The sequence below is a fragment of the Pelobates fuscus genome, chromosome 13 (assembly GCF_036172605.1).
Source record: "Pelobates fuscus isolate aPelFus1 chromosome 13, aPelFus1.pri, whole genome shotgun sequence".
Lineage (NCBI taxonomy): Eukaryota > Metazoa > Chordata > Amphibia > Anura > Pelobatidae > Pelobates > Pelobates fuscus.
In genome coordinates, this window is record NC_086329.1 from 7,956,860 (window position 1) to 7,982,498 (window position 25,639).

The 25,639-nt window shown below is 40.5% G+C and overlaps 2 protein-coding genes across 2 annotated transcripts in view; one reads left to right on the plus strand and one right to left on the minus strand.

Annotated features, from left to right (window-relative positions):
* Nucleotides 1-10,835, plus strand: part of LOC134583344 (cytosolic phospholipase A2 delta-like) — a 37,084-nt gene extending 26,249 nt beyond the window's left edge. Inside the window, exons 15-20 of the mRNA XM_063440228.1 lie at nucleotides 3,035-3,172; nucleotides 4,446-4,553; nucleotides 4,898-5,131; nucleotides 6,370-6,536; nucleotides 9,673-9,859; nucleotides 10,534-10,835. Coding sequence (XP_063296298.1) covers nucleotides 3,035-3,172; nucleotides 4,446-4,553; nucleotides 4,898-5,131; nucleotides 6,370-6,536; nucleotides 9,673-9,859; nucleotides 10,534-10,754 — 1,055 coding nt within the window. The 3' untranslated portion in view covers nucleotides 10,755-10,835. The remainder of the gene's footprint in view (nucleotides 1-3,034; nucleotides 3,173-4,445; nucleotides 4,554-4,897; nucleotides 5,132-6,369; nucleotides 6,537-9,672; nucleotides 9,860-10,533) is intronic.
* A 1,579-nt stretch (nucleotides 10,836-12,414) lies between these two features.
* The window catches only part of SPTBN5 (spectrin beta, non-erythrocytic 5), a 159,523-nt gene continuing 146,298 nt past the window's right edge, over nucleotides 12,415-25,639 (minus strand). The window contains exons 70-72 of the mRNA XM_063439421.1: nucleotides 20,982-21,045; nucleotides 13,152-13,207; nucleotides 12,415-13,070 (exon numbers count right to left, since the gene is read on the minus strand). Coding sequence (XP_063295491.1) covers nucleotides 12,943-13,070; nucleotides 13,152-13,207; nucleotides 20,982-21,045 — 248 coding nt within the window. The 3' untranslated portion in view covers nucleotides 12,415-12,942. The remainder of the gene's footprint in view (nucleotides 13,071-13,151; nucleotides 13,208-20,981; nucleotides 21,046-25,639) is intronic.

Genomic DNA, 25,639 nt, shown 5'->3' on the forward strand with positions numbered 1-25,639 from the left:
AGATCACCAATATCTGCGGTAGCCGGGGGTCTATCCGGCTTGGATTTTTTGTTGCGTCGCCCCATACTCTCGGAAGGCTTTGCTGTGTCCAGGAGTGCTCTCAGATTGACTTTTTCCGCTGTATTTCGCCGTATTTGGGACTTATTTGCACGGAGCTCAGTGCATGTGCGTCCTCACGTTATGGCTGCTAGCTCCGCCCCCCCTCTAAATTGAACTTTAATCACATACAGGTGGCTCTTGCAGGGTCTAGCAAGTTATTAACATAGCAGGGGATAAGAAAATCTTAATTAAACATAACTTGCAATAAAGAGAGCCTAAATAGGGCTCTCTTTACAGGAAGTGTTTATGGAAGGCTGTGCAAGTCACATGCAGGGAGGTGTTACTAGGGTTCATAAACAAAGGGATTTAACTCCTAAATGGCAGAGGATTGAGCAGTGAGGCTGCAGGGGCATGTTCTTGATAATGGAAAGTTTGAATGACTATCTGTTCCTGTCCAAATTAGAGATGTTTAAATTGCGTATACGCAGAAGTAAATTCACACTGACACAGAGTTCAGATTAGATGAAAGAACTTCAGGAAATTTATTGGCATCTGTTAAAAAGCGGGCTTGCAGGCCCTTTTAAAGGCAAAATTACATCATTGTAAAAATCAAGATATGAGCAAGAAAACGTTGTCAATTGGCTAAGGTGTAAAGTGGTTAATTAAATGCCCTCCCTGTTGGGTGTTACGTCTTATGTCATAACTGACGTCATGACGGGTTCCTACAGGTTTCGGCTCCATTTTGATAGGCATGAGGGAGCTTACTCGATGGGAGGGGGGCTTGGCAGCTATCCATAATGAGTAGCTGGTATGTTAGCTGTTTCAAGGTTAGTATCCTTCAGTGTTCTCAAGGCCTTCTTAGCAATTATACATTCTATCAAGACTATCTTCTACAGTGTTTCATTTAATCAGAAGATTCTAGCATTTTCTGCTGACATGCTGTTTCTATGAACAAAGGAATCTTGTAAAGCTTAAACTATGAGGCCTGAGGACTGAATATGAGAATATAGTATTAATGGGGCCCAGTAAGGGTTATATAGTTTATAAGGGGCCTAATAATTCTACAACATTCTATACACCAAAACTGCTTCATTAAGCTAAAGTTGTTCAGGTGACTATAGTGTCCCTTTAATTCTTTATACCTGCATATATTTGAGGGTTATTCCCTCTCTTCAGGAGATTGACTGTAGGCCCTATTTAGAGAATATCCACCAGCCCTTCTTCCTTTCCTGGGCTTCTGAATTATCTTCTTTTTTTTTTTTTCCATTAAATCTTTATTTGATTTTAAACATATAAAATACAAATATCTCATATAAAAATAGAGATCTAATTCTTCTTACATAACATACAAATTCCTATTATACATACTCTACAATCATCACACAAGGACAAAAACAAAGACATAGTGGGATAAGGATACAGCATAGATATATGACTTTTTTTTTTTTTTTTTTTAATTCTTTATTTTTGTAGTGCGTATAAAGTTTACAAGCTTGGCTGAGGTGCCCCGAGAGCAGTCCTCAGGCATTTTCCTCGCTGAACATGCGGGACAAATGGAATACAGGCACAATTTTTATATTAATAATAATGCTGAGTGATTCCGCAGATAACACATTGCGAACAGTAGTAGCCTAACATACGGTTACAAAAGAGAGATAGACAGGACTGTTATAGGTTAGGAACATGCTAAATCGATCATTTTCATTACAGGCTGAAGTGTTGATATGTCAACTGGTACATAGGCTTTACTCTTACTAGTGGAGGAGCCCTCCTTGCCCTTATGGCTGTAGTTAAGGTAACCCCAGGGTTCTCATGTTGTGTACCATCTCCGGCAGCAGGGTATTAAGGCTATACTCGGGAAGACTCTGCCTGATGTTGTTAGGTCCCCAGAGGCCCCCTCCCACCCCCCCCCCCCCCCCCCGTGGCCCTCAGCGTGGACAGGGCTGAACGCCAAATTAAAGTGAATTGCTAGTTTCCAGCACTAATGGGAGGATGGACGTGGGGATTGGCAAACGGCAGTGGGGCTGTCTGTGCACACATTGTGAGATTACGAAGTTTTTAAGGTGAGCATCAGAGATGGGAGGTTAGACGTATGTCTCCGGCAGAGTGTAGCGGCCTAGACAGGACATATTTGTGTATTGGTGAGGATAAGTAGGTGGGAGCAACATTGTGTAGAGATTTGTAAGCAAGTGTCAGGATCTTAATTTGAGCCCTATATCTCACGGGAAGCCAATGAAGGGACTAACAAAGGGGGGAGGCATGGGAGGTGCGGGCAGACAGGAAGATGACCCTTGCCGCCGCATTTATTATAGACTGTAACGTTGCAAGTTGGGAACACGTAAGACCACTGAGAAGTGGATTGCAGTAGTCATGGCGAGAGAGGACAGTGGCATGGACAAGCACCTTTGCCGTATCAGGTGTTAAATAGGGTCGGATTCGCGCAAAGTTTTTGAGATGGAAGCGGCAGGATTTGTCGATTGATTGGACATGAGGGGTGAAGCAGAGGTCTGAGTCAAAGAGAACACCAATGCAGCAAGCCTTGGAGAGAGAGTGGATGGTGGCACCGTTGACTTGGAGGGACACAGATGTGGGAGTAGCAACACTTGAGGGAGGGAAGACCAGAAGTTCTGTTTTGGAATGGTTCAGTTTAAGGAAATGAGCAGCCATCAAGTTGAAAATAACTGAGAGGCAATCAGAGACACGAGTCAAGAGGGGTGGTGAGAAATCAGGGGAGGACAGATAATTTGCATGTATATATAATTTGCGTATATAATTCTCTTTGTATGTTTACAGAGCTTCTAGGTCACTACGTTAATGGTCTTTGTGGCTCTAAACCATCACTACTGTATGGGTACATTCAGTTAAACTGGGGAAAGTCTAGTACTCTAAATCTATGCCAAGAATGTTTTTTGTAACATGTCGTCACCGGTACAAGGATTTGCTGTGAGTTTGATTACATTGATATATACATTGTTCTGTTCTTTTCCAATCACAGAGTGGTGTGAATTTTCTCCGTACGAGGTGGGCCTCTTTAAATATGGTACATTTATTCATTCAGAGGATTTTGGCAGTGAGTTTTTCATGGGTCAGTTGATAAAGAAGCTCCCCGAATCCAGGCTGTGCTATTTACAGGGTGAGACACATTTCGGTTTGATTTGGCAGTGGTGATGGTGACTGGGTGGATAGGCAAAGATTAATGTTAACAATGCAGGTCTTTGAATCCTGTTTTTCATCAATATACTGCGAGTGCTAAACTTAGCAGTGATTTACAGTCCCTTCCAGAATTTGTCTCCACAAACAAACAAACTAAAGTTGGAGTACTGTCTGGGGGAATACATTTCAACTTTACTGTTGAATACATTGAACTATACACAGGATAAAGGTTTGTACAATACTCACCCCCCAAAAAAACATACAAACACAATCAGTGAGTTTTTATAGTCTAACAACCATTGCTAAGACACAGTTTTTCAAGACCCATGTTGTTCCCCCAAACTTGCCTATTTTCCCATAGAAAAAGTGCCACCATTCTGTTTCACAACCTTTCATCGTGTGTGGAAATCTACAGATTGGGTATCTTCAAGGGATTTTTTTTGTCCTAAAATTTAAGTTCACTTTTTTTTTTCCAAATTCCTGACAAATTACAGTTTTAACTTTGTGTGTCTTGGTAGATTCACATTTACTAGTACACTTGTGCACAGCCAGAAAATGAAGAATATATATTTATTTTTTCACAAAAGTAAAAAGATTTGAGCTGAATTTTGTCAGGATTTCGGTACTGAATCAGACCAACAAAAAAAATCTTTTTTATTTTACCATCAGTTATTTATTTTGGTGCAACAGGCAGAATTCCAATGCACAAATCAAAACAAACAAATAAATGGACTTGGCCAATGTGCATTTCAGTTGTTTCATGATCCGGTTACACTTCAGCTCGGAGTTCAGTTATTCAACGGACTTGTACCGAAATGCAGTTCAGACCGAAATGTATTTCCAAGTTTACTAATTAGCCCAAGGATTACTCTCTTCTCCAACCACGAGCACATTAAGCTACACGGTGACCCCAAAGCACTCCATAGGCCATTATCATGGTGTCTGTCATCTCTCAGAAGTCCATGTAGACCCCAATTATTGGAAGGGCAAATAAAGCACAGTATGGGTGTAAGTCCAATTTACTAATAAACTAAAATAACTGTGTGTGTTTTATGGGATTGTTGTCTTGTTTGATTAATTGTATGCAATACATTTCAACTTATAAATATGAAAACTGGTCTTTGCTATTTATCAGTTATACCTCATGTTACATATATTATTACCCATAGGCTGCCTCAAGCTGTTGGCACGTGACTTTATTAGTAAAGGCTGGGTTATCTCAATATTGTTTAACTTCTACTCTTATTTCATAGGGTTATGGAGCAACATCTTCTCCATAAATTTAATGGATGCTTGGTTTGCGGCTACAACTTCTGAAAATTTTTGGGATCGGTTTACAAAGGATAATGTACAGCACCTTGGTAGGACATTTTGTCTTTGTTTTATAATAAAACTGCACATGTGTATATAAAAACCATGAGAGCTTGCAAAACCTGTAGATCTCGTCTGCAGCCTTTGCAAGCCCTCCCCTTCTAACCCCGCCCAGACTTTCTGTGGCTGTCCAATCACAGACTTCGCAATGCAGCTCAATGAGAAGTCTTTGCAAGTCAGGTGCTCTGGGCAATTGCCCCCAACAAGATTAATTCAGAAAAGTGCGGTTTATATTAAAATCTACACTGTTTGTAAAATTTAAAAAAGACGCTCTTTTCACACAAAGCATTTTAGCAAGCCAAAGTAGCTTCAATTGATGTGTATTTTTAAACAGATGAAGAAGAAGCTCTAGCAAAAAGAAGGGAAGATCCTAATCTATCTCTGGCAAAAAGAAGTGAGGACAGCACTGGTGCGGAGACCCGTGTCATCCAGCCTTCAGGGAAATTAAGCAGCACCGTGAGGGACATTTTAACTAAGCGACCGATTGATGGGGATCAGCACAATTTCCTGAAAGGACTTCAAATTCACAAGGACTATTGCAAACATAACGGATTCACGGCATTTGAAGGTAAGCCAACCAGTGGGAATTGAAAGTTTGTTCCTACTACGCGGCTCTGCTTACATTTACAGAACTGTACTGTTGAACTTGTGTTCGAATGGTGGCTATAGAAAATCTCTTTTAGTACACGTTGGCCCCCGAGAATGAGGAGCAAGTCCAGCCAAAAGGTTCCTAAACACTTGGCTATATATAGTTTATACAAATGGCAAAAACAGCCAAATGTCCTGATATTGGCTACTGGAAGTTGTTGTTTTTTTTTGTTTTGTTTTTAAATCTTATATTGTTGCAAGAATTTGTATTTATTTAAAATATAGGGCTCAAAATGTCCACTAGCCACTGAGAGAAAGTTTAGGTCCTGTGAGTAGAAAATAAACCTTGGTGAGTGTGCAAATGAATCTCCAAAATTGCAGTGGCCACTAACGTTAAAATCTTGACTGGTAGCAAAGACCGTGTAATGTTAAGCCCAGATATAGAATATTAGAAAAATACATAGCTGGACGTGCGGGGATTTGGGCTAGTCGCCTACTTCGAATTCTCACTTCAGTAAGTAACCCTGATAGTCTCTCTCGATTAGTCAAGTTTGTTCACTTTATTTTATTAGTGTCTAAGCACTGCATGTAAATGACAAAGTGAAGTTAACATTTAAGACTGGAGTAGCCGAGCTGAAGATATTTCTGACTTGGAGAATTATTCCAGTTCGACTATTTATGCCTTAAATTTGATATTCTCGTTTGAATTCTCACGTTAGTAAATATCCCTGTTAGTGCTGGGTAGTCACGTGTGATGGATAGTGTCACACCGTCTTCCAAAAAGGTCACAGTATGCAATGTGAGTGCGTCTAGTTTACTGTTACTTTGTGTCCAATGAGAGATGGAATGTTCCCTTTAAAGAACAGAGAAATTACCCATGATGCTCTACCTGCTATATGTAGGAGTACTCTTCACAGATTACCTAAACTGATATATAAAATATATATTTAAAAAATGACAAATCAAGATGCCCCAGTGTATATACTGTTTGCTACCATTTCATTACATCAGTACTTGACCCCCTAGATTGACCCTCGTGGTCGGTATTGGTCTCTCGGACGGGTAGCTCCATTCATTGACTGCCTTATCTCGTCCCATGTGGTGGATTATATCAGAACCAGCCTGGTTGTTGCAAAACATGTAAAAATAAAAAGGCAGAATATCAGAGAGTGGAAAGGGCAAATCGTAAAATACTTATTTAATTGCAATTTTTTTCAGACACAAAGACCCGACAATGTCCAAACGAGCTGACCCCATTCATGGACAGCCTGTGCTTGGTGGACAGTGCGTATTATATTAACGCCAGCTTCCCATCCTTGCTGCGGGAGGAACGCAAGGTGGATGTAATCCTATCATTTGATTATTGTTTGTCCAGAAAGTTTCTGGTAAGTCACTGCAATCCATTCAACCTAATTCTAACACAGTAAAAAATTGTATTTGATTAGGATTCTCTCTCTGGGAAATACTTGTTTTATTTAGGGGGGTCTAACTACATTTACATTATTTACATGTTAGGTTTAACCCCTTTGCGACGTTAGACAGACATTTTCCGTCATGCTTGTCCTTGCATTAAGGACACATAACGGAAAATGTCTAAAGTTAACCCCAGATTAAACTAAAGTTAACCCCAGATCGCTCTGTCCCTGCAGCTGTGATCACTCTGACAGGCTATCAATGACTGCAGTGATCAATTTGCAGAGACTCCATTTTACTGTGGTCTGATATTTATTTTATTCATTTAAAAATGTTCTATTTAGCTAGCTGGAGTGGGTGGAAGTTAGTGGGGAATTGGGGAATTTGGTTTTAGGTTAGCTAGGGGTTAATGTTAAAAAAAAAAAAAAGTTAAAAAAAAAAAGCTTCAAGTTAAAAAAAGTTAAATGTTTTATTAATGTTTTAAAAAAGGATTTTTTAAGAATCCCACCCCTAATAAAAATTAACCCATTCTCTGCCAGTTGATCACTACCTATAGTGATCCAAATACAGATCAATTATGATTTTTTAAAAATCTTAGAAAAATATATAATTTTAAAATATTTTATAGCTGGGGTGGGTGGGAGTTATGGGAAATTGGGGAATTTACTGTTAGTGCTGCTAGTTAGGGGTTAACGGTAAAAAAAAGTAATGAGTAAAAAAAAGTTTGAAAACAAGTTTTAAAAAGTTTAAGAGTAAAGAAAATACATAAAAAATGCTAATTACCACTACACCTGGAACAAACTAGTGAAAAAATGATCCAATGCTAAGGTTCAAAATATGCATTTTGAAGTACCCTGGGATGTCTTCTTTAAGAAATGGTATGTCTTTATGGGGTAGGTGGAATATATGGCCTGCTAAAATACCCAAAAATGGGAAATGGACACAGCGTAAGGGCACATTTGAGACACAGCCATTCCATGTCCACATATACCTGGCAAAGGTACATGTACATACGGGGGTATTGCTGTACTCATACGACATAGCTGAGCAACATATGAAGTATTAGTCAGCCATAGCACACATAAGGTTTTCAAAATATACTGTGCAAGCTCACTTTGTGTGTCAAAAAGGCAGAAAAAACGCTTATTACCACTACACTTGGTACAAGCTAGTGGAAAGATTGTTTCACGATAAGGTTCAAAATATGCCTTTTGAAATACCCTGGGACGTCTTTATGGTGTAGCTGGAATATGTAGCCTGCTAAAGTGTTCCAAAGTGGGACCCGGACGCTTCAAAACCCTCCATGAAAATCCCCACTTAAAAACCTTCACTTGTCACGTCTCTTTTACAGCACTGTAACTTCACAAAATAGTGTCTAGGTCATACGTTGGGCATATTGTTTTAATCAGAAGATGTAACTGAGCATAATTTGGGGGATTTTATGACAGTGGCACATATCAAGTGTAAGAAATACTCATCAAAAATGCAACATGTATGTAAAAATGCAATTTCTTCCCTTCACACAAACATTGGCATAAATTGGTGAAAAAATGGTGACAAGTTAAGGCACAATATACGCCATATAAGATACCCTTTATCAAATGGAAGCCCTTTGTGGGGTTATTTGAACAGTCAAACTGCTATAATACCCCAAAATGAGACATAGGCCCATCAAATCCATCTACGAAAATTCTAACTATAGAAACTGAAATAGCCTTGTCTATTATATAGCATTGTAGCTTCACAGAATAGTGCCAAAGGCATAGAATATGATGTAGCTGAACACAATATGGGGTTCTGTGCAGGAATAGCACACACCAGCTTTACGAAAGACACTATTATTGCCAAAACTGTGAAAGTGTTTTTTTTTTTTCTCCCATTTTCCCCCCTATTTTTTTTTTTTTTTTATAATTAATGAGACATTATCTATGTAAATGTGACATCAAATTAAAGCCCTTTTTGCCGTCTAAAAAAAACGGTATATAATATGTGTTGGTGCAATAAATGTGTTCAAACACAATTTGCATCGCTGTCAAACAGCAAAAATTAAAAAAAATGTCTTGTGTCCTTAAGGGTAAGGCAATCTTTTGAAGCTGTGTCCTTAAGGGGTTAAATATTTTATTTACATGTTTGGGAGATATCCTTAAAGGGACAGTTTGAGCTACATAACTACTAAAGCAAACTGTAGTGGGTATGGTACCAGCATGGTTCGGATCTCATCCCACAGTACTTTAACAATATACATTTTGTCCACATTTGGATGATATTCACTGGCAGTGCGTCTCAGTTGGCCTATGCCGGGTCTCGCTGCCAACTATCACTTTATGTGACACCACCGTAAAGGTTTAACCATGAATCCAGGTTTGGTGCCGGGGCATGCTGTGGTGGTTATAGTGTTAGACAAATAATCAAACACTTGATTTAATCTATATCTACTCCTTTCCAAATTGATTAATTAATTGCGTGCACGCTTTCCTAGAAAGTAATTCACACCGGAGACATGTTTCTGGTTGGTGAAAAAATGTTATTCCAAGGGGTGGGACTCCCTTATAAAGCAGAAATACATCATATGCATAGTCACAGATAACACAAACTATACTTTCAACAATTGGTTAACAGTCTAAGGAGTCTTTCCTGATACCACCCCACTGGGCGTGAGTCCAGCATCGTCACATGACATTCCTTTGTATCCCAGCCCCATTTTATTTCCCATGGCAAGTTCTTGAGAGAGAGCCGTTACTTTAACAAAGGAAGCGGGGAAGGGGTTAGAAAGGGAAGCAGCTCCTTTAACACAGCGAATCTCCATTTTGTTACACAAGGCTTTGCTAAATAGGAAGGGGGGCGGGAAAGCAGGATGAGAGGGGTTTACAGAGGAAATTGTTACTAAGTACACAGAGGGGGAAGAGAAACATTTTACTGAATGGGCACACATGTACAGAGAAAAATAGACATTGTATCCATTCAAGTATTTTGTCCATAACAATAGTATGTATAGTACCATTTTAAGAAGATACCTTTTATACATGATACAAATATGAATGTGCCTCATTCCAAAGAGTCAGTAGATCTGTATGGTATACAATCATATTAAACTGCTTGTGATTTCAGTCAGTGGAACAGACTCAAACCTACTGTGCCCGTCAGAAAATCCCCTTTCCCAAAATCCAGTTAAGCGAAGAGGAAAAAGAGCACCCCAAGGAATGTTATATGTTTTATGAGCCAGACAATGCTAAAGCTCCAATCATTCTCCATTTCCCGCTCGTAGCTGATACATTTCAAGACTTCAAAGAACCAGGTAAGTTATTAAGCTTATTTGCATGAAAAATGTAATTTAAATGTGTTGGGTCTCCATACCGTTGGCACAAAGCGTGTCACTTGAGTTCAGTACTTTAAGCTTATGTGGATCGTTATGTTTTAAAGTACCTTAGAGAGAACCTTATCTGTGATCTCTCTCCCTGCAAGGTGCAGGAATGAACCATGCTGCTATTGTTTGAAAGGGCACAAAGGGTCACAGGCAGTGGCGGCCTACTTATAGTTGATGGAAATATTTTTTCAAAATTGTAACACAAATAGAAAATGAAAAATAAATAATTACATAAGATAAAGGTATTCCTCACTCAAAAAAGGAAAGCAGTTTCCATGCTGTGTGTGTTTTTACCCCTTTAAAATCTGGAACAGTGCGAGGAGCTTCTAAGAGAAACAAATAAATTTAAAAAAAATCTTGTTCGTGGCAAAGGCACTGGCGTGCTCCGAAACGTGCGTCAAACTAGTTCCCCTGTTGGGACTTGACTTTCTTGGTAATTGTATTTGTCACATTAATTTTAAGGCAAATAATTCTAGAAATATATCTATATCTATCTATCTATATATATATATATATATATATATATATATATATATATATATATCTCCTGCTTACTGAATTATTCTCAATAAATGTGAATGTAATACTCGGTTTTGCTTTTCCAGGGGTAAAACGCAGCCCCGAGGAGCATGATGATGGTCAACTGAGTCTGTCTGGCTTTGGGTCACCATATCACCTGCTCAATGTAACCTACAGTGATAAAGACTTTGACAAGCTGGTAAAACTGACTGAATACAATGTCATAAACAACGAAAAGCTCATCCTACAAGCTGTGCGGGACGCTATTGCACATAAACAAAAAAGCAGGGATAGCGGATCAATCTAGAACTGTAACCAGGTACACTGAATTACTAATCACGTGGGGAACTTTTATCTGGAGTGTTTTTTTTTTCTTCAAGGAATGACTCCCAGAATTCTTTTGGTGCCAATAATGGTAGTGATCGGCACCCTTTCATTCCATCCATCTGATTAAGGAAATACACACTCGTTTGATAAACAAAAAAAAAGAACATTTTCTTTATGTAAATTGAACCGGTAGCACGCTGTTACTATTTTAACTTTACTTCCACAGCAAAATGTTGGATTTAGATATTTTTGACTTTTTTTTTTTTCTCTCTTCTCTTTATCCAACAAATACACTCCTTCTCGTTCCCGTCACTTTGTAAATTACCTTCTGCTAACATCTACTTGTTCCCATTCTGCCAACTCTCCTCTGCAGGATTTTTCTAGGACTGCCCCGTTCCTTCCGAATTCCCTACCCCGTGCCATCAGACTCTCCTGGGTAACGTTTCTCCCATTTCACTGCCGCTCCATAGCCCGGCTCCACTCTCTCCCCTACAGACTATTAGCAGCTTATTTCAACACAGTCACGGCCTCCATCGATCTGACATGCTGTTATTTCTCTGTCTCAGACTGTAAGCTGGATTGAGCGGGCCCTTCTTCACCTCTTCTCTCTGTTATATTGCATATGTAAATTACTTGTTGTTAGAATCCCCATTCTATGATTGTACAGCGCTGCGGAATATGTTGGCGCTATGTAAATGCCAATAATAGTAATAATGTAACGGTTATCTGGGATCAGTCTGCTGTTCACATTGCATATAATTCCCAGTTTGAGACAGCAGTCAGTATAGGGCTAGTGTTATCCTGTCTCTGTACTCTCTTCCAAGTGTTCTGGGACAGAAATTGTTAAATGACAGATACAGTGACTCAGAACGAAGGTAAGGCCATCATCTTTATTATTAGAAAAAAGGGCAGTGGTGGTGCCGTAGGGACAACAATTTATACACAATACAGATTAAGGAATATGCGTTGTAATCTTTAGTGTTGGCATAAACAAAATAAACATTTTATTGTAATACATAAACTATATACACCTCTTTTATATCTTATACTCCCGGGATTCAACGCTAAAGTTATCTACCCGATAAAAATACCAATACATAAAATTATTTTATTATTTATATATTACTTTACCAGGAAGTATGTAAGGAAACGAGAGGTAGCATGTTTGGAATAGATTTGGATGCTTATAGATTTCGTTAGCCAGCTTTCACAAATCATAAAATGCACCTGATTGGGTAACTAAAAAGACTTTTGATAATGTGCTTAAAATTCAGACTTGTAATTACTTTTTGTTAATGAAATGCTTGAAAGTGTTAATTCTCTCATTTTTACCTCTTTTGAAAAATGTTAATTTTATCCTTTTCTCCCAATTACCTGCAAATAATGCCAGTTGTAAGCATATCTAGTGTTAAATTTAAAAAAAAATCTTGACACACAATACATGTGCTTGATGTAAAGGGGAGACAAGGGGCGTTTTTTTACTCCCCAAGTCCCTTTTTTACTGTGTAAATTGATAAATTATAGTCATTACATAATTGTTTGTTTTAAATACTTCCTGAGATCCTGTGTACTGAACAAAATAATATATAAAACATCTAATAGACCGTATCTGTATATAGCTGTGTATCACCAATACAAACAATGCGAATTACAGTAATGTTTACATAAAGGCACCTCTCAGTGTGACGTTTGTTTTGTGAGCAGAAGGTTTTACGCTCGCAGTGCGTGCGATTTGAGATGTTTGACAAATGGAGGCTGCTGATGTCACCAAGTGTGACATCATATATGCACAGCATGACATAGAATTCAATGAGATCTGTGCAAGACACAGACTGGGTTATTCACAACAGTGAGAATTCATAGTGAATTCCAGAATTTAGGAATGTGCCCTCTTAATTCCCCTGCCGGCCCTCGCAGGTCCAATCTGCAGATTGTATGACCCGTTTAAAGGCCTACAGAGATCTGTCAAAGAACAGACAATAAAAATGTATTCATGGATGAAGTCTTCCCTTATAAATAATCTATATTTCAATGTTCTCCAGTTGGTATTAAAATGGTCCTGAACACAAACCGAGCACTTTCTTTTCATAAATCGCAGAAACCATTAGAAATTGCCGTTAGCTTTACCTAAAATCATTTTGTGATGCATCCTTGCGGATGGTTTATTTTTACTTTTTGTGAAAAAACTTTTTGAAAACATTTTTCTCTTTCTTTGGCTTCTCTTTTGTGTCGTCCGTCTCCACTAACATTGTTTTGTAAAAATCTTCTGTGCTTCCCTTCGCCGGGTCCAGTGTAACTAGGAATAAAAATGTGTTGTAAGAATGAGATCTATTGCGATAAATATTGGGTGCTTTGTAAACGGTGAGTTTATACTTACTTCTAGTAGCAGAAAATGTTTGCCCATTTAAATCTGGTTCAAAAGACATGGTTCTCCTGTACAAAAAGAATAACACATTGGTTTGTACAGAAAAAAAAAAAAAAAAAAATATATATATATATATATATATATATATATATATAATAAAATCAATACATTTAAAGCAATACTGCCTTTTCTCTCTTTACAAAAAGACAGATGCTAGTTAAACATATAGAAGGTAAACCGTTTCATTATATGGATACTTTGAGGGTCATGAAACGTGTACATTGCCATAGCACTGTATGTCTATTATGAATTTTTATTAACGGATCTATTTGACGTTGAACGAGCAGAGGTGGATAATTTGAGGGTCGCTATTTATTTTACCTTTGTGCGTGCAAACATCAGTGGACGGACTATCCTGCTCTGCGTTCTCGAGGAGGGAGTTACAACTAAGACGTGAGTAGATATGCTGGAAGTTCTTGGACTGTCACCTTAACAGGTAAGTTTAGATATTTTGTATTCACTTGGTATAGAGCCAATTCCACTATAATTGTCGTTAACGGGTTGTATTCGCAGTTATCTGGTAATTTGATTATTTTTACCGTATATACTCGAGTATAAGACGAGTTTTTTAGCACATTTTTTTGTGCTGAAAAACCCCCACTCGTCTTACACTCGAGTGAGTGTCTGTATTATGGCAACTTGCATTGCCATAATACAGACAAGGACCGCTGGGCTCATTACAAGCCCGGCGGTCCTGTTGGGGGCTGGCAAGAAGCATTTACTTACCTTTCCTGCAGCTTCTGTCAGCTCCCTTCTCTCTCCTCCGGTCCAGTCAGCTCCCCACTGTAAGTCTCGTGAGAGCCGCGGGGTCAGAGCTCCGCGCAGCACTCACACCGCGAGACTTGCAGAGGGAGCTGACCGGACCGGAGGAGAGAGAAGGGAGCTGACAGGAGCTGCAGGAAAGGTAAGTAAATGCTTCCTGACAGCCCCCTCCACTGAACAGCCAATGCCACTGGACCACCAGGGAATGAGAGCCCCCCTCCCTGGCCAGCTAACAAGCAGGGAGGGAGGACAAAAAAAATAACATAAAAATTTAAATAATATAAAAAAAAAAATATTAAAATAATAAGAATAAAAAAAATGCCCACCCCCGGCTCTGCATTACATACACATGCGGCACTCATACACACTGCATTCATTATATACACACACGGTAAATAAATATTCAATTAATATAATTTTTTTAGGATCTAATTTTATTTAGAAATTTACCAGTAGCTGCTGCATTTCTCACCCTCATCTTATACTCAAGTCAATAAGTTTTTTGGGGTAAAATTAGGGGCCTCAGCTTATATTCGGGTCGGCTTATACTAGAGTATATATGGTATGTGGAATTTAACGATTTCGTATGAATGGTCACTTTTAATGTTTGTGTGTGGAGTTTTTCTGCAGGTTTGTGTATCCCAAATAATGAGATTTTATTTGTATGTCTTTACAGTAATGACGAGGGTTCTAGGTGTTGTTTAAGTCCGTACTCTGCAGTTTCCAAACTTAATGATGCTTTAATACTTTAATACTTTATTGGATTTTAACACAGAGCAGGGGAGTCCGGGTTGGGGTCCGCAATATAGTGTTACATTTGTATCTTTTTATTGTGTGGGGACTTTGCTCCCGGGCATTGACTGAGTTTCTTTTAGTGATCCATAGAATTCTATTGATGTAAACGATCAGGTTTGTGGCTGTTTCTAGTCTGCACTAAGCTGTATTATTGAGAGAAAACTTAGGGGCAAGCGAGGAAAACAAGCTCCTGGTAGCTCAGATGCACACTAATCTGTAAATATTTATCGTTATTAACAGCTGGTATTTACGAAGTTTCACTTACTTAGAGGTTTCCAGTCTTGTCGTTAAATTGTTTTTTGTTTTGCTCACGGAGATACAGAGTAGCCACTCACTGGTAAAGCACAGGACACACTAAGCTGTCACCATAGCAACCACACCATGCCGGTAAAATTGTCCTACCCTCGTCATTCCGGTGATGCTGCCACACCGGACGTGAGGCCAAATCAGCTGGAGATGGGCTTACCTGTGGGGGGCGCCTGCACCCCGCTAAGAGAGGGCGCTGAGTGGCACGCACAGAGTCAGGCAGGGTGCAGTAATGTTCTGATGGTGTAACTGCGCATGCGACCCATACTGGTAAGTCTCCAGCTGATTTGGCCTCACTGTGCGTCGTCACTGGAAGTGATGACTGTAGGGAAATTTTACGGAACACCGTTAAAGACGACTCACCCTAAACATATGTTCTTAACACTGTTATTGGCCTCAGCAGGAAATAGTGACGGTGTATACAATGTATTAAACAGGGATATTGTAATTAATGAAATTATATATTGCCCTCTACTTCTGGTGTAAAAAAATTACAAACCAAGATTCTGTATTTTTTGATTGGCACCGCTATGTGCTTTAGAGTTTCCATGTTGTGTCATATACTTAACATGCATTTTCCATATAGGACCAAATAAAAGGAACAAGATTGGTAACAAGCTGTAAACCTCCCATGACACAAGGTCAGGGCTGATTTATAACTTTTTATTACTTTCCACTAATGGTAGTGAGGAGCAGCTATTTCCCAAATAGTAACAGGTGCCGCCAACGCTAAAAACAAAACTTAAAACCAAATATCAGTTTTAATGTCAGTGTTCCTTTAACTCATTACATGCCAGACACTCCCCAATTAAACAAAACAAGGTTCATTCAGTGGGGAGTCCCCTCTCGCTGCTAAAGGGCTTTCTGGGTTTTGAGTGTCCCTTTAACACCAGCCTCTAGCCTTGTGCAGAGAAGGCCACAGCTTAGTCCTATAGGAAAATTACAGGTTATCCTATGGAAACCCTAAAGCTCATAGTAGATTAAACCATATTACAAAAGCAATAAAGGAATGTATGTGGCCTTAGCATTCATGTCAAATTATTATTTTTATAAGTAAAATGAGTGTTTCATTTAAATGAACAATTCCCACAGTAAGTATTCCTTCGATATGTATCGGTCAGAGAATACATTGTATAGACTGGTGCGATTTCCTGCTGAGGCCAATCACAGTATCTTATAGGGTCATGGTGTGGTTGCTATGGAAACAACCTACACTGCGATTGGTCGGTATCTTTATGAGCAGATGTTATTGGCGGACAGCCAGTAGTAAGTTGCACCAAGGTTAGAAACCCGTCAGAGAGTAGACTTGTGCACAAATCCTTTTTACCTACAATGAACTAAACTAATTCCTATTAATCTGTTTTTGGATTAAGTAGTTCACGCATATATTAACCCATTTCGGACGGAGGCAGTTGTCCAAGTTCTGACCAAAACAAAACCTGGAATTTGAACTATGTGTTTGTTCATCCATTATTTACCTCTTTCATATTGAGTGCACCTACACCTATTACATATCATTTTGTTCAGGAGAAACATGGCTTAATTTCATATAAAATATTTATCTATGAATAAAATCTAAAGTGTGAGAAATCTAGAAATTTAGGTAAGATTTTTGTATATTTAGGAAGGGAAGGGGGGATTTAACATTATAGGGTCAGGAATACATGTTTGTGTTACTGTAACATTTTTTACTAGATTGGCATCCCATATAGGTTCCACAATGGTGGAAGCCAGCCTTCCTAGCAAGAAAACAGGTAGAATATTTATTTAATTTTTTTCTATAAAACTACTAGTTTGTAAACGTTACAAATGTCTTGTCCCTCTAAAATAAATTATATTTTTATCCGGTCTTAATATTCTCCAATTTGTGTTGATGATTTTATATAAAGTATTCTTATAGCAGTTCAATGCAATTTTAACCAACTCTTAAAAACTATCCCTTAGGAATATTGTTCAGCCAGAGTTTAAAGTGACAACTATCTATCAGAATAAAACTATTGACATCTACCATTTTTTTTTAAAACTGCTTTTAATTTTATTTTGATCAATACAAATGTCTCGATCTAAAAAAATGCACAATATGGTTATTTATTTCATAACTTGATTTAATATTCCAGTTATTACCACTCAAAAAATTACCATTGACGTGTCTACAGAGGACCAGGTTTGTCACAGAGTCTTGCTGGGAATAAACAAAAAATGTTGTCCCACTCTGACCTAACTAAATTAGGATAGCCAGGTGCAAACCCGGTCACTATAGCAGTGCCACCTACATTCCAATGAAAAGCGGTCACTTTAAACCTTGGCTCAACTATATTCCTAAGGGACAATTAAGAGTCAGACGAAATTGCACTAAATCAGATGATTACGCTATAACAACTATTAAAATATAAAACAAAGACTAATCAACAAGAGCAAAATATGGAAATTACAATAATTTTTCATTTTAACTCAAAAAAATACTTTATATAAAATCATGAACAATAATTGGAGAATATTAACACAGGATAAAATATAGATTTTTATAGGGAATAAACCTAAAATTATTTCTAGAAGAACAAGACATTTTAAAAGTTTACTAACTACTGGTGTTATTAAAAAAAAAAAAAAAAAAAGATTTGACTTGTTTTCTTGATAGGAAGGCTGGCTTCCACCATTGTGAAACCTGTATAGAATGCCAATCTAGTAAAAGAAATGTTAAAAGTGTAGAAGAATTAGATTAATTCGCAGTTAATAAAAATGAAATAATTTATTGGGTGCAATATAAAAATGATTATTTATGTTCTTACTGGTCTCTGCAGCTACCAGTACATAGGGAAAACACCAAGAGGGAGGATAAGGGAACAGATTTATGACAAAAGAAAAATGTATGAATCATAATGTATCCCGACATTTTATGCAATTCCATAATGGCGATAGTAAAGACATAAATCACTATAAATACGTGTAAAAGGGATAAAAAGTGCAGGCCGCTTCTACAAATAGGGACACTCCCAACTTCCTTTTAAATTGAACAAAACAAATTGTATATCAATTAGTTGGTATAATAGTCAGGGAGCCACACACACTGGGTAGTGATAAAAAAACAGAAATAGAGTTACCACTGGATGTAAAGTATCTCACATAAAGAAATGGGAAAAATAGAAGATCATCCGGTTACACTTTAATACATTTAAATAAAATAAACCATAGACGCACTCACATTCCGCCCTTTCGGTACCATAGAATCTAAATTTAAAAAAAATCTGACTGCTATTTTAGGGTCAAGAAGGAATTTTTTCCTAGTTTGTGGCAAAAGTGGAAGCGCTTCAAACTGGGTTTTTTGCCTTCGTTTGGATCAACAGCAAAACATATGTGAGGAAGGCTGAACTTGATGGACACAAGTCTCTTTTCAGCTATGTAACTCACAAGTGACACGGCACAATTAAAGCAAATTAACTGTGCAAACAGCTCTTTGTAGCTTACACTAGGCTTATCCCACCGGTCTCAGCTATGTAGACTGTCCTTTAACCAGCTCGAACCTCCCAGCGTTGGTGATGTAGAGAGTCCTATGAGAGTTGGTCAGGAAGCTTGTAATGGAACATGTCCTTCAGCCACCGGGTGTCTTTGCTCTACGTGTTTTCTTTTAATCAAAAGCTTGATTCCTTTCCCGATCGTCGGCGTTAAAATACGCTTTCTGGTGCGTTCTCTGGATACTGCGCATGCATCGTACGAGTCAAGTGTAACGTCATTTAAGAAATACTCCTTCCAGTCTTGTCGGGACAGCGAAAATGTTGTTCCGTCCGGAGTCTGATTTGCACACGGTTTGTGTTCCAGGGTGGTTTATGACGCATGCGCTGAGTCGTTCAGATGTTATGACGTATGAGGTATGACGTTACATCTGACACGTACGATGCACGCGCAGTATCCAGAGAATGCGCCAGAAAGCGTATTTAAATGCCAAAGATCGGGAAAGGAATCAAGCTTTTGAAAAAGCCTGATTAAAAGAAAACACATAGAGCAAAGACTCCGCGGCTGAAGGACAAGTTCCCTGACCAGTTCTCATAGGACAGTCTACATAGCTGAGACCGGTGGGATAAGCCTAGTATAGCCTACAGAATGCTGTTTGCACCGTTAATTTGCCTTAATTGTGCCGTGTCACTTGTGAGTGCTTCTATGTTTATTTTATTTAAATGTATTAAAGTGTTACCGGATGATCTTCTATTTTTCCCATTTCATTATGTGAGATACTTTACATCCAGTGGTAACTTTATTTCTGTTTTTTATCACTACCCAGTGTGTGTGGCTCCCTGAATATTATACCAACTAATTGATAGATTACAACATTTTTTTTATGTATTTACTAACTGGTAAAAGCTCACTGGAGAGGAGGTGATATTGAAGCCCTTTTGAGCAAAAATGAATTGAATAGATTTCTTATTAGGCTTCATGGTACCGAAATGAGTTAAATATGGACTTTGAAGGATCTGCCTTTATCTCATTTTAAATAGTGTTGTATTTTTTATTTTTCCTTTCTTTCATTTGCATATGATGTATATTTTATATTGCCTGGCATCTTCTGGTTGTCCCCCCTCTAATTAACACATAAACATTGAACTGATTAAATTAGACTGACACATAACTATTAGAAACATATCATGAAATCTTAATGTACATAATGGGAGTTGTATTATATCTTGACTTTTTTTTATGATCAGTCAAGTAAAAATGTTTAGATATACATCTGATTCTCATTAGATGGTTGTGATATTAATTAAGACTTTATTTATGGTCTGTATGAAGCCAAGTCGGATGTTGCATTCTATTTGAATAAGTTATTTGCCCAAAAGATAAATGGACAATTCGAATTGCTGGATTTTAAGATGGTGCACGCGTTACATCACTAGGAGAGCGTCTCACGCAGGAGCATGATGACACCAATTTGCTATGACACAAGCCGAAGCCCGAATTAAGTCATATGCAGGCATGCGATGACATAGTGACAAAACATGAAACTGAGAAACCGCAGGAAGATTTGATCATAAATTGTGGGAATATATATATAGGCAAGGACAAATGAGTTGTACATATGCACGTTGAAGAAGGTCTAAACTTTCAAACTGTGCTGGTTACCTGGAACTGTTCTGTTTGGTGTCCAAATAAAAAAATGATATTAATACTTAGACTTCTGTCTGCTTCATGCACGATCTGAATTAAGGAACAATAGTAAAGCTGGGAGAACAAATCTACCAGTGTGGACACATTATCAATTGATACCTTGAATGTCTGAGCTACATTAGGCTCAGAACCATGTGAGTGCGACCAATTGACAGCTGTTTTTATATGCTTATATTATATACTACACCATGATTTGTTTCTATACTTGATTATTCAAGATTGTATTTATATTCAGAAGTATGGTAATATTTTATTCTATTCCTATTGTATTTGTTGTGCGCGATCACCAAAATGTTAATTTATATTTGGGATTTTACTGTGGTTGTGGCTCAAGACGTAGTTGTTGTAGTTAGTACCAATTTTGCACTTTTTATATTGATGGTTAGGGCTGCATAAACAAAGTGATTTAACTCCTAAATGGCAGCAGTGAACAGTAAAACTGCATGATTGTTATACCAAAACCACTTTATTAAAGGGACAATTCCTACCCCTAAAGCACCTTGGCTTGCCGAAAAGCTTTGTGTGAAGAGCGTGTCCTCTCTTTCATTTTACAAAAAAGTGCAGATTTCAATCAAAATTTACACTTTTATAAAGTGGCCTAGTTACACCCCCTTGGCGGTCAATAAGACGACTGGTCCATTTACTTCCTGGTTTGGTTAGCTCAGTGAAGAAACTCAAGAGGCAGTAATAACTCAGAGCACCTGCCTTACAAATCCTTCTCATTGAGTTGCATTAAATTACAGTGAAGAATAACTTACTAACCTTGGCATCTCGGTAATCGGAGTGTAAGCAGCTACAGATCTTTTCTGTGAGCCATCATCATCTGCTGGGGAATAAAGGCATTGTTACATTTTTACAAAAGAATATAGGCTGAAAAAGTCAGCAAAGTTTAGCATTTCATACACTTGTTGCTGCTGATACTCAAAAAGAACGTGAAAAAACTATTTTAAACTATTCTCTAATTTTATCACATGACAGGAGGCTTCGTATTTTGCATAACTTTCTTTACTTTATGCCTCCAGCAGCACAAGTCAATCAGAAAACTTTAAACCAATCAGTAACCAGCATCACATCCATATATAAAAGCCCTGACAGTCACATGATTTCCTCTTTCTTTGCTGCTTCCAGCCAAGGCACAGGTCAGAGTATTATGCTCTCAACTGTTTTCTGTTTATAGTGAAATCTTAACTTGTATTTATACATTTAAATTCTACTGTACACTGTGTATTTAACCCCCTGTTTGGGGCTTTAATCTGTCCCTCTATTATCCCTGCTTCCACTCAATCTACCCTTCTCCCTGGACGGTCCGTTTTTCCTCCACACTGCCCTGTGTTTTTTCCCTTCAGGGCTTTGTTCTGTCAGGCTGCTTGCCTGAGGACCCTCGCGATTCGCGGCATTTTACCGCGATCGCGCGGGACCAACCGGGTTGATTAGGGTCCAGGGTGCTGGGGGGTGGATGGGGGGACACGAGGGGGTGCCGACCGGTACCGTCGAGCCGCGATCGCGGACCGAGCGGCAAATTTGCGCGCGAATGGCGGCCATCTTGGATCTCGCAATATCGCGAGATCCTCGGCGGCCACCTTAATTTCGCCAGTTCGTGATTCCCACGAACTGGCACTAGGTTTTTTTTTTTTTTTTTTTTAAAGGTAAAGTGTTAAATTATGGATACTGTTGGAAATAAAGTTTTTGCCACATAATATAAATGTGTAAAACTAAACACACTTGTCACTGCAGTTAACCCCTGCAACTCTGTGCTAAGGGCCACTGCAGGTACCGTATTTATCGGCGTATAACACGCACAGGCGTATAACACGCACCTCATTTTTAGAAAGAAATTCCAGGAAATTTCCCCCCTCATGCCATAGTATTCCCCCCTCATCCCATAGTGTCCCCCCCCCTTTCCATAGTATTCCCCCCCCCCTCCCATAGTATTCCCCCCTCCTCCCATAGTATTCCCCCCTCCTCCCATAGTATTCCCCCCCTCCTCCCATAGTATTCTCCCCCCTCCTCCCATAGTATTCTCCCCCCTCCTCCCATAGTATTCTCCCCCCTCCTCCCATAGTATTCTCCCCCCTCCTCCCATAGTATTCTCCCCCCCTCCCATAGTATTCTCCCCCCCTCCCATAGTATTCTCCCCCCCTCCCATAGTATTCTCCCCCCCTCCCATAGTATTCTCCCCCCTCCCCTCCCATAGTATTCTCCCCCCCTCCCCTCCCATAGTATTCTCCCCCCCTCCCCTCCCATAGTATTCTCCCCCCCTCCCCTCCCATAGTATTTCCCCCTCCTCCCCTCCCATAGTGTACTTCCCCCCCCTCCCCTCCCATAGTGTACTTTCCCCCCCCTCCCCTCCCATAGTGTACTTTCCTCCCCCTCCCATAGTGTACTTCCCCCATTACCCTCCCATAGTGTACTTTCCTCCCCCTCCCCTCCCATAGTGTACTTTCCTCCCCCTCCCCTCCCATAGTGTACTTTCCTCCCCCTCCCCTCCCATAGTGTACTTTCCTCCCCCTCCCCTCCCATAGTGTACTTTCCTCCCCCTCCCCTCCCATAGTGTACTTTCCTCCCCCTCCCCTCCCATAGTGTACTTTCCTCCCCCTCCCCTCCCATAGTGTACTTTCCTCCCCCTCTCCTCCCATAGTGTACTTTCCTCCCCCTCCCCTCCCATAGTGTACTTTCCTCCCCCTCCCCTCCCATAGTGTACTTTCCTCCCCTCCCATAATTACTTACCTGCCCTGAAGCGTGGGCCGGCTTCACAGCGCGCACCGCGGTACAGGAACTTTAATTTAAGGTTCCGGTTTCCGGCGGGACTGAAAGGAAGTGTGCACAATAGTGTGCACACTTCCTTTCAGTCCCACCGGAAACCGGAACCTTAAATTAAAGTTCCTGTACCGCGGTGCGCGCTGTGAAGCCGGCCCACGCTTCAGGACAGGTAAGTAATTATGGGATATCGGCGTATAACACGCACCCACGATTTTTCCCCTATTTTCAGGGGAAAAAAGTGCGTGTTATACGCCGATAAATACGGTAACTTACCATTAGAATTGTATTGCACCAAACCAGGAACAACTCCCATCAGGCTGAGCACACTTCTCACTGCAGTTAACCCCCGCAACTCTGTGCTAAAGGTCCACTGCGGGTAACTTATCATTGGGATTGTATTGCACCAAACCAGGTACAACTCCCATCAGGCTAAGCACACTTCTCACTGCAGTAACCCCTGCAACTCTATGCTCAGGGGCCATTGCAGGTAACTTACCATTGGGATTGTACTACACCAAACCAAGAACAACTCCCATCAGGCTCAGGCTGCACTGGCCAATTGGATGATCACTCCCAGAAGGCAATGATGATTGATCCACACGGGTGAAAACACCACAGAACTATCCAGAAACCATTACAAATTTGTTTACAAAGGGTGACCACCACGCCCAACCAGGGGCTTATAACGAAGTACGCACAATCCACAGTGGCGAAAAATTCCACAAAATTACATGCACAAGGATGACTCCTTACAAAAGCGTACTGAGGTCTTCGATACCTCCCATTACCGGGCTTACGTCCCGACCATTACCGGGCTTACGTCCCGACCATTACCGGGCTCCGTCCCGACCATTACCGGGCTCCGTCCCGACCATTACCGGGCTCTGTCCCGACCATTACCGGGCTACGTCCCAACATTTATGACCGTTCACCCCGGTCGATAGGAGGGTGACCCCTCCACAGACCACTAGTCAAATTCCTAGTGGTACTGAGTACATGGTACCTGGGTGTCCCCCAGTTGTATGTGGAAGCCACTGTGTAGCTACATACGCACTGACGTATACGCTGTCTCCCCACAGAAGGGAAAAAATCACGCTACCATGGTGTCAGACACTCCTCCATTATCAACGGTGGATTTCCAGGCCATGATCACTGCCGCGGGGTCGGCTTCGGGAAAAAGGCTTTAGTCAAAAGGATGACGCAGACACCGCCGGAGATGGTGGACACCATGCCTCCATCAAGAACAGAGGATAAGGAACATACACAACTTAGGCAGGAGACAGGGGCGTCCAAACACCAATGGATGGGCTCCAACACAACCCTTCCAAGAGGTGAAGGGAATATACTGCGGAAGCGGAGCCACCAGTCCAAGGCATGGACCGCTACCCTCCACAAGACCCTCATCAGAGGATGAGGAACCATTATCCCCACCGTCATTAGAAATCATAGACGAATGGAGGGCAGAGGACTCACCCTCGGAGGAGGAGGACTAGCCCTCGGAGGAGGAGGACTAGCAAGACATACCTCAAAAAGTCGGAGAACCCAACCAAGACCCGGAATGGCTAAGGACTTATAGATATTGGGGTCTAATCCACACGCCCTAGGACGGGCTGATAACCACGGAGTACGATCTGTTGCGGTATGCCAGACCGGAACACAATGGATACATGTATGTCGACAGCACCAAGAAGGAGAGCTTACGGTGCTGCCAAAGCTCCACAGTACTATATCCAATAAGGGTGACCCCTTGGATAATTGGGAGACTACCATACCTCCCCATACACGGGCTTACGTCCCGACATTTCTGACCGTTCATCCCGGTCTTATTGAGGGTGACCCCCTCCTCAGACCACTCACAGGAAATCTCTAAGTGGTACTGATGAAAACAATTCTGGGGGAACCCCAGTTGTACGTGGAGACCCACTAGTGGCAATAAATGTTTTACCGTACCTGACACCTGTTTAGGTACCCCACAGACCGGAAGAGAGTCCCAACAGGCCATAAGAGACATACATACAGGGGTGACCCCCTACGCTGGGTGACCCCAGGCTAGCCTTACTCCGGTGCTAGTGGCATAGGTACGAAGGGGTGATACCCCGCGCCCTTGTCTAGGGCTTCTACCTTCAGAGTATGTTCTGGCATGGTATGCACAGACCAGGGCACACTACAGGCATGTGTTCCGACACCTCTATGTTTCAATTGGAGGATCCGTACGCCCTTCCCTTAACCGAGAAGGAGAACTCACTATACCGCCAAACTCCACAATTCTAGGACATATAAGGATGAACCATTAGATTATACATAGGGAGGCTTTCACGTCTCCCATACCCGGGTACGTCCTGGTCCTACGGAGGGTGTCCTCATTCTCAGGCCACTACCCGGATACTGCGAAAGCGGTACCGATTAATCGAAGTACTGGGTGACCCCGGTTATAACCAGAGGCACACTGAGTGACAATAAGCGTACTGTCGTACGATCCTGACTCCACAGACCGAAAGGGTATGAACCAACAGGTCGGATTTCCCTCAATTCACCGACCGATTTCCAGGAGAAGATTAAGCCGCCAGGGCAACTCCGGGGGAAGAAGTCCTCTCCAAGAGGCTGGCTAACAAGTCGGGCGCCTTACCACCTAAACACCATTGGAAGGGCCCAACGCGGCT